We start from the raw sequence: 9934 nt of genomic DNA on the forward strand, positions 1-9934 counted from the left end.
TGTTCAGTCAGGTGGGCCCCTCATAATGCGTATAAGCGAAACGCGAGTGTCTCCAGCAAATTCACTCTGCACAAACTTTAATGCCTCCTCCCTTTCTGGGCCATGTCAATGAAGAAGTGTTTTGGGGCCAGCTCTCCTTCACTAGCAGGTAAACCCTTTAAGATCATTTTTGTGGGAAGCTCACGTTAAATACTGACAGCAAATAATTTGTTCTCTATTCTAGGCAGCTTTACAAGGATATAAAGCTTTACAAGGATGTCAAGCTGGTTCCCCCCTTCACACACCACAATAACACAGTTTTACTGATGCTTCAAATCCAATTAATTGTTTGATTTCCTTTTACCTTTTGACTTTCTCTTAAGGGACAGTATCCTTGCCATTGAGAAACAGTATAGTTTTAATGACCGTACCACTGATGGTACATACCCAGACTACAGAAAACCCCATTCTTGGAGACTGCATCATTCTCATGCGGAAGAGCCAATACCATGCAAAGTAAGGAAACTACTTTGCATAGGTTTCTGGAAAACCCTGGGGAAAAAAAATCTTATTTTAAGAAGAGCTGTAGCAAATATGTTTTAAGATGAAACAATGCAAAGTAGTCTAGATGCAAATATTCAGGCCTAGTCAGATATGAGATTGCAGTTTTATTGCTGCCTCAGTAGGGGGAAATCCCCATGCCTGTTAAAGGCCCAAATGAAGTGCTAGTCTATTGCCCATGGGACACAGGTTACGCATTTTTTAATAAAATAATACCGCTTTAAATCATCACTGTTTGTAAATCCTAATGCAGCAAACATCCTGCTACTTTGATAATATTCCAAGAATAACAAAAAAGACTAAATTCTTACTCTCTGGACCCCACTCCTACTCCCCTGTAAGCAATTAACACGGAAGTAAAATCGGAAAGTGCTTGACGACCTATCCCTTGCACTGCCTGCAGCCCCCCACACCCCTCACGGGGCTCCCCGCCACGACAGCCTGCCCTCGCCTCAGCTTTCCCCCACCGACGGACCAGCCTTACCGCTCCTCTGATTGGCCAGTGGCAGACAGACGCACTCTCCGATTGGCTGTGCGCCTCGCTGATGAGGATGATAGGCTGGGCCCCACTCCCGCCTCTGCTGCCTCCTCGGCCACCTCCTCCCGCCCCCCAACCAAGCATAGGTGGGGCGTCCCGCCGAGGCCTGGCGCCGGGGTGTGATGCGGTCAGGCGGAACTAATCCTCAATAATCGCCTTATAAATACAAGTAGCTCTGTCCCAGAAAATACGGGCCTGAGGAACCAAACCACACAACTTTATAAAGACAGCAAGAGCAGGGAAGAATCATAAAAAGCAGTCTGAACTCTGAAGAAAGCTGACCACAAGAACAGCACTGTACAGAAAAATGTTTATTGAGAATGGAGTTGCATTAGAATTGTTACCATTTCATCAGCAAAATCTGTGGCAAAAGAAACATGTCCTTATTGTCCACCTGTCACGAAATCCGGTCTGTACATCAGCATTGGTCTCTCAGCTGGTTGCTCAGTTCCTGAAGTTCAGCAATCATGTTGTCCATGGTTGTCACCTCATCAGCTATCTCACTGTGAACCTCATTACTTGTTACGTCTACAAAAAGCTGCTGCATGACAGAAGAAATACATTATTTTGAAATATACATACAGTTTATCTGTTTCTGTACAGAGACAGAATAAAGAAAGCTCATCAACACTATCCTGCCTTTTGTATGTTGGTGCCTATGATGGAACCACCAAAAATTCCATTCTGTGGCTAAAAACCAGAAGGTGCATCCATCCATCCATCCACACACACAGACTAGTGGTGTGCCACATACCTGATATTTTGTCAAAGGGGTTGAATCCTCCTGCGGATGTTGGGTTTCTGCTCTGACTTAACTGCCTACTCTGACTTGTGATCCCACCCGAAGTGAAAGATTTTACCATGTAACTCAAATTAGAAGAGCATCTCCCATACTGTCACTGCAGTTTACAAACCCACCTGCTGATAAATTAGTAGTGGTGAATTTCAGTGGCCCAGTGTCATACTGTGTTGTGTCATTTTCTCCAAAACCCCAAATAAGCATGCTTTAATGTTTGTTGTCATGGCATGCATGGGTGGAGATATTAATCTGTGTGTAATTAAATTATACAAGAGAAAACATACCACCACAGAGTAATAAAAAAGTTTGTTCTTAAAGACCTTAAGACATAAACAAAAACACAAAGCAGCAAACTCATGAGGAATCATAATCTTGACATATTTAAAGGGAAAGCAAAGGACAGGAATGCTAAATGACTTGTCTAAAGCCTTGAGATAGATACACGAGCTCTAACTGGAGCTTTGTGCATGCTGCAGCAGAACATGTTGCTATTGCAAGGCAAGGATGTATCCTTTCACTCAAGTAATATGGAGGCTGTGTGAGGTACCACTCCACAGAAATATGGTGGTGGTGGGACCCACACATATGTTTCCCCTTTATTATGTCAAGGGAGAGTGACTCATACTTCATTTGACACAAGCGAAAACCCTACATTTAGAGACAAAAACAAACCAAGAAAACAAAAGTTGCTCTGGAGTCCATCTGTACCTCATTATACCATCAAAACATAAAGGGACAATACAGATATGTATATAAACAAAAATGTACTTAAAAAGGCCTGAACCAAGGTCTTCAATGTGCCTCAGAACAGTGTTGTCACTGAACAAAGGAACTTCTTACACAAAAATAGGAACACGTTCCTGCTACAAGTACAGAAACTTTGACTTTCAGCCAAAAAAACACACTGGGAATATGACAGAAAAGTCTGATTCTTTCTGGATAAGACAGCTAAATAAATCAGGACATTATAATTGTGTGTTGGGTTTTTTGGTTCCCCCTCCCCCCCCAGTTAAAGACATCTATTCAACTGGATGCAGCCGGGGGAAGTTTCAAGCACCATCATTCTTTGGTCTTTGTGCCCCACGTTTCCCCACAACAGTGCCCACATTTCATGCATTTATGATACAGCTCCATGACCTTTCTCCTTTTGGGAGACCCCATCTGTCAGATCTGAATGATGCATGGGGGCAAGGAGCAGATGAGAGCCCACTATGCAATTTGCCAGAGCATGTGACTGCCCAGAAGGGTCTGTATGGAAAGGAGCCCATTAACAACACATTTTCAAGTTGCAGCCTTCAGCAGAGAGCGGGTGCATCCCGAGTCCTGCACAAGAGGGGAGCTGGAATGTCAGAGATGGAGATCCCGGGAAATGCAAGAAGTCTGAGAAATGACATTGTTTCACCTATACAAAAACTACTAGATATGTTCCAGGATATGCATATCCTGACTACAAAATGTTGCAATTTTATCTTTTAGAAGTTACTTTCACTGCTCTTTTATTCCTTCTGAAATCTTAACTGAGTCTGCTCTTAGCCCATTATTTAAAGTATCTTTTTCTGTTAAAAGAAAAAAGAACACTCCCCCCACTAATACTGACTCACCAGGCAGCAAAAGGAGATACTGCAGTCAAGCTTGGACAGGCATAAACAGTGCTAAACTGTTCGTGCATAGGATCTTAGAGGAGATGACGGAGTTTTTAAACCACAATACACTTTGGAAATTCAATATGACTTCAAATTAAAAATAAGACGGCATCTTGGAAACTATGCAAAAACAATGAGGTCACACCAACAGCTTTATCTCTAATATGTCAGTTTTCTCAGAAGTTCCATAAAACTTAAGAGGCACGATTACCTGCCAATAATATAGATGTTCATTTAATTAGTGCCTTCAGGAATTAAGAATACAATTCAATAGATTCACCTTATCTTAATCTTTCATATACTGCCTGATCTTGCATAATATAAACCACCTGTACTTGCATTTATGTAATTTAATATCCAGAAGTCTTGTTCTCTCTACAGTCATACTCAGCCTAAAGACTTTTTTTAAAAACCATTTTGTGAATCAAACAAAACATACATGTTGTGGTATTTTTCACCACATGCTGAAGACCTAGGTATGCCAGTATCTAAAAGCACAACTATGAGCCAGGACTTAAAAGCGGGTGAGCCAACTTCAGCACACTGATGACGGATCAACACTTTGTAACACAAGCACACGTTATAAAACTTACGCTCTGTAACTCACATTTACTGAACCCCACACACAGCCAGGAAGAATACTTCTTTCAGTGTATTTGGAATGAAAGCATATTTCAGATCAATCCTCAGTTAAAAGAATGGCTGTGTTTCATCTTATAAGATGAAGGGTAAAATTAGGATAATAATGGTGCAGAAACAGACTTTGCTTTTTGGGTGCCTGGCTATGGAGAGGCACAGCTCCAAAAACCAAACATATGATTTCAAACATACCTGAATTGGCAGGGTATCCATGAAAACCTAATTAAAAATGAGTTCTCTCTTTTAATAAATAACTCTTTTCTTAAAACACACCAAGTGACACAAAGTCCTGACATGTTTTGGTCCTTTCTGCGGGTTTACATCCGTTCTTTCTAAGACTGCCCTGACTATTCATGTAAGGAACAGGTCTTTGAAAGGACCAATTTCTTCCAAACATTGGAGTCTGTCTGCCCAACATTTTAAGTAAAGTTCCAACGCAGTCTAAGAGATAGCACTGATGTTATAGAGTAGTAGGTTTACTTCAGTCAAAACATAGCAGGAAGAAGGGAAGTAAGTCCACTTAAAACTCGAATCCTTAACAGCGTAGAGGTGAATATCCATCTGGTGATGCAGTGGGGCAGGCAGATATTATTTGATCTATAAATGACTCAAAACAGAGAAATGGTTTCTGGCAACAGAACAAAGATTCCTAGTTTTCAAACATTCCTACCTTTGCTTTGGATGACAAGCCACGCAAGTTGAGCCGAGCTGAAGAAAGTATCTGCAAAGCTTCCTGACGATTAGATTTGTTCTTGCTGCATTTTATAGCCACTAGAATCCAAACACACAACAAACAAACAAACAAAAAAGCATTACCTCTATAGCAATAATATTTAAACAATACTTAATTAAAAATATTTATACCTTCCATAGACTTTTTTTTAACATACTATCCCCCAAAAGAAACACAAAGAAAAAGAATGCCAGGTAATTTTGAGAAGATACCTCTAAACCAGCAGGTATACATACCCTTCTTAAACATAAATACCACAACACAGTGAATAGTCTTACTGAGTCTAAGTCTTGCCCATCTCCCGACTGGCACAGTCAATCAAACTTATGTGGTGATTTGAGGACTGAGGTAAATTATATATGCATTTCCACCTGCATTATTAAATTGCTAGGGCATGAAATTAAATGATTCCATGTTTACCAATCATATGTTTAATGACTTAACCAACAGCAATTTCTGCCTCATTCCACATATATTTTTGCATGGACTATCAGGACGATGCTCTCTGTTAGAGGACTCCCAACAGTAGGAATAATGGTATGTAATGGGTAAGGTATAATATTATTTTTTTACTAAGCTTAATAAATATTTGCTACACTCTTCATGAATTACGAAAGTTCTTTTCAGTTAGAACATACCATATGCAATCTCTATGGCTCCTTTCACCACTTCCTTAAAAGAAGAAACATCTTTCTCCCAATCACTTGATTGGATTTCACATTTATGTGCCTTAGTGAGATACTGCAGTGACTGCAAGGAGGAAAAAAAATTATCAGCATGTGAGAAAACAAGCTAGGAGACAATTCTGTAGATACTTAAAACTGAATTAAAGTGCTCAATCCAGAAAAGGAATGTATCTTTACAGTGCTTGATTTCCTGTGAGTTGGAGTAGTGTCCTTCTCTGCAACGGTAAGCACCAGCTGTAACACAGATGTTCTTCACCAATATTACATCTCAAGTATGAGAGGCATATAAAGTAACATATGTCTAATTTTTATCTTTTAAAAATCTGTCTAGACTGATGGATGTGACCCATGTTTGCCAAGTTATCATAATTAAATGCACATGAAAAAGGGAAAAATACTAGTACTCACACTTTGAACAGCAATGTTTTACCTAAAATTTTTTAAGCGAATACATCAAAGCTTTCTTTCTGTATATGTATTTTTGGCAAATAATGTATTTTACAGATGCACCTACCACCTGCCATACTGCTCTGTTTCTCAGTGCGAACAGGAAAAATAAATGTAAAAAATATCGCAGGAGGGTCCCCTAAAGAAATAAACTCTGAAAAATTTAAGCAAAAGAAATTACTTTTTGCTTTCTAGTTTTGTTTTCTTTCTGCAGCATCAGAAACACAAAACGAATACATGCCAGAAATTACATGTCTTGGTTCAATAACAAGCCTTCAATTACCTTTTTAAGGAATTTAAATATCACAAAGTGATAAAAAAACCCCTCAGTGCGGTGTATGTACTTGAGTGCAATGAAGACTTCTGGTTCTTGAACAACGACACATAAAATTTGGGGATTTTCACACCCTGGAAGCTTCCACCTTCTCTCTCCCATTGGAGTTCCAGTCACTACAGCACAAGTGACTGAACAGTTCATGCTGCTGTAAATTCCAGTAAAGGTGTATTAAGTCAAACCAGAGCAAATTAATTTTTCTCCTAATACCTAGGTTATAACTGGTAGTAGCTCTGGCCAGCAGAGCCAAGAACTTCCAAGAGAAGGAACAACTGTTTTACAGCAATCTGATTTCAGTCTGCACGTGTGAGTCAGAGCAGCACATTAGGGGGATTTTGCTGACAGATGTCAGGGAGGGGAAGGAATTCGAAGTCTTGTGGGCTATTTGTTTGTACTTCTGGAACCTGGATTTATCCTGGAAGGAAACAGCTATGAGCTGGGTAAAGTTCAAGGAACAGAAGGGTTTAATAGCCTGGGTATGGATCAGCAAGAAACTTGAAGGTTGGAAAGATTCCTCGGTGGGAAAAGGCTGGACTGGACTGTGTTCAGCATAGGAAAGAATGAAGTACTGAATGAGGTGGCAGGTCGGACACATAAAAGTGTAAGAGTAAACATAAAGAAAAAAAACACAAACTCAACACTGCAATAGGTTTACACTCCTAACTCACAAACTGTCTGACTTTGATCCAATTTACAAAGCACTGTTGTGACTTCTAGCTGTAGATTCCAGTGATTCACATGGCATCAGCTATGGTATGAGAGCAGAGAGGTAAAAAAAAAACCCCACCACCAACCCAGCCTTTACAAGGTTGTTCTTTCAAATGCAATTTTAGGAACAAAATTAGTTAAATATAATTAAATCTACACTAAATAAGGTATTAATCACAGAATCATAGAATGGTTTGTGTTGGAAAGGGATCTTAAAGATCAACTAGTTCCAACCCCCCTGCCATGGACAGGGACACCTTCCACTAGACCTGGTTGCTCAAAGCCTCATCCAGCCTGGCCTTGAACATTCCCAGGGATGGGGCATCCACAGCTTCTCTGGGCAACCTGTTCCAGTGCTTCACCACGCTCTCCAGGAAGAACTTCTTCCTGATATCCAATCTAAACCTCCCCGCTTTCAATTTAAACCCGTTACCCCTTGTCCTGTCACTCCAGGCCCTTCTAAAAAGTCCCCCCCAGCTTCCTTGTAGCCGCTTCAGGTACTGGAAGGCTGCAATAAGGTCTCCCCAGAGCCTTCTCTTCTCCAGGCTGAACAAGCCCAACTTTCTCAGCCATATTCCATTACATTACGGAATAATGGTCATGTAAAGGAGGTACATGACACTACGATACAGCTCTTTCCACCTCTTTGTCCTATGATGTCACAGTATACTAAATAATGCCCTTTCATAATTCACTGACCTTTTGCATAATGAATGTGGGTGGAAAACTGCAATACATGTGGAATTTTTCTACACATAGTTATATTTGCTTAATATCTGACTGACACATGATGGTGCTTGTAGCAGTGAAGCAAATAAATACTGTTTTTAACATTTTTATATTACAAAATGATACCAGAAAAGCTACCAGTGATTATCCAGTGTAATGTAAATTCTTTTTTTACACTGTAAATTACAATATGCTGTGGCTGTTAGCAGTTTTGCTCTTTCATGATCTGTATCTATGGTACCGCCATACCAGGATACTTGGGTACACACCTAAGCATACCCTAAGTATTTATAAACATAATTCCATTTTACAGGGCAAGCTAGACTGTAAGCGTATTCCATAACCAGTCTGATTAGGAAACACAGCTGAAGTCCTGTCTACTCTACAAATTGAAACCATGTTTTTAACTGGGTTAGTGAAAAATACTGTGATGTAACCAGATTCCGAAACAATTACATTTATAGTATAGACAGGGCCTCTGCTACTTTGCATGTCTGAGTAAGAATTTGAGGATATATTACAGGATATTGCAGTGTCTGTATTTCTGAATTCTAAATAGGCCAAATCCCTTTTATTGTTCAGCTGTAAAGAAAAATAGGGAAGAAAAAAAGGGAGGAATTGGAAGTATAATGGACACCAGCAACAACTAAACAAGGCGTTTCACAGGGCAGAGCATAAAGACACTGAGCAAGGCCCAAATAATTACAAGTTTAACCCAACAGGCACACAATTTGCAGGGCCAACCATCTGCATAATATGCTCGCTATCAAGGGACAATCAATCCTCCAGACTGACATTTTTGCCCAGGCCAAAGGCATACCCCCATGAGGAAGCACACACTGAATGCTGACCTTGTGTGTTTTCAGCTTCAGTGAAGATCTGCTAACCCGTGAGTATGTTTGGAGTGTGCAGGTCTATTTGAATTTTGGAAATTTAATACCAAATGCAAAGCACGCTCCAGCATACAACACAGCATACAACAACACTTCTAGTAGTGCAGAGTGGTTATTTTGGAAATGCAGTCACCTCGATTACCTGGGAAGTGACAGGAACCAGAGATAGAAGTTAACCAATAGAGTTAAAGAGGTTAAGTATTAAACAGGATTATTTAATTCCATTTTAAGCTAAGTAAGAACAAAACACTTTTACTCTGGGAACTCTAACTGTGGTGTAGACTGTCTTCAACACATTTTCCTTTAGTGATTGCACAGAAGAATACAGATGGATCACAATGTCATTGGATCATGCCACTAAAATCACTGAGAAGGATTTTTGAAAATCCACAAAAGCTGCTGTAAAACATCTTGCTTCTGTTCAATAACAAAAATGTGTGCTGTAGGAACGTGAAAAGCAGAAGATAAGCTTATAGAAACACTAAAGCGAAACATGTCTGGAACAAGAGCTATAGCACCGTAGTATGTTAGAGAACAGAAAGTTTGCACCCTATGTGTATACATAAAAACGTATACCTCAACACACTTACCTTTTCGATATCTTCCCCGCTGTCATTCTGTCCATTTCCATAAAGTTGGGCATAAAGTCTCCAGATCTCCCCATCATTTGTCACTCGTGAAGTCACTCTGCCCAAGAGCTCCTGCAATTTCCCCTTCAATCCACTCGCTACCTCTCCAGTGCGATCTGCCATACCATCCACTACTGCTCTGACCAGAATCGCCAGCACCTTAAAAAAGCAGCAGGGAAGAGTTTTCCTTTCAACTCAAATCAACATCAGTATGTATAATGATATCTGTAATATTTGGTCTCAATGATTCAGTAATATACAAGCATGGTGTCATATGACAAGTATAGAATTTACTAAGAAATACATTATTAGGGGAGTAATTCAACTAATTTAAACCTCTTCTAGAAGATTCTATGATTGGAGAAGATAGAGGCCAAAGACCTAAGTCAGAAATTTGGGTTACTGTGACAGGCTAGTGTGAAAAATAATGGTAGAAGAGGTTGTGGCAGTATCATAAAGATATTTTCACCTTATAAACTGGTCATAAAAAGATCAGTAAACAGGCCGAATGAGATTAATTCATGTAACAGAAGACACTGTTGTTTACAGGACCTCAACTTAATTATCTGCAGAAACTGAAAGACATATAGTGGATGAGGTGGGAAAGTGGAAGCCA

General features: G+C 39.9%; 1 protein-coding gene across 1 annotated transcript; it reads right to left on the bottom strand.

Annotated features, from left to right (window-relative positions):
- Positions 1–1374: 1374 nt before the first annotated feature.
- Positions 1375–9473, bottom strand: LOC104513700 (tetratricopeptide repeat protein 27-like). The gene is made up of 4 exons (XM_010157145.1): positions 9280–9473; positions 5531–5642; positions 4830–4930; positions 1375–1619 (listed from the first exon to the last, which is right to left on the bottom strand). Exons 1-4 carry the CDS (start codon positions 9439–9441, stop codon positions 1497–1499), a joined length of 498 nt encoding a protein of 165 aa, XP_010155447.1. The 5' UTR covers positions 9442–9473; the 3' UTR covers positions 1375–1496.
- Positions 9474–9934: the final 461 nt, after the last annotated feature.

Source organism: Eurypyga helias, unplaced genomic scaffold, assembly GCF_000690775.1.
Source record: "Eurypyga helias isolate BGI_N326 unplaced genomic scaffold, ASM69077v1 scaffold22398, whole genome shotgun sequence".
Classification (NCBI taxonomy): domain Eukaryota; kingdom Metazoa; phylum Chordata; class Aves; order Eurypygiformes; family Eurypygidae; genus Eurypyga; species Eurypyga helias.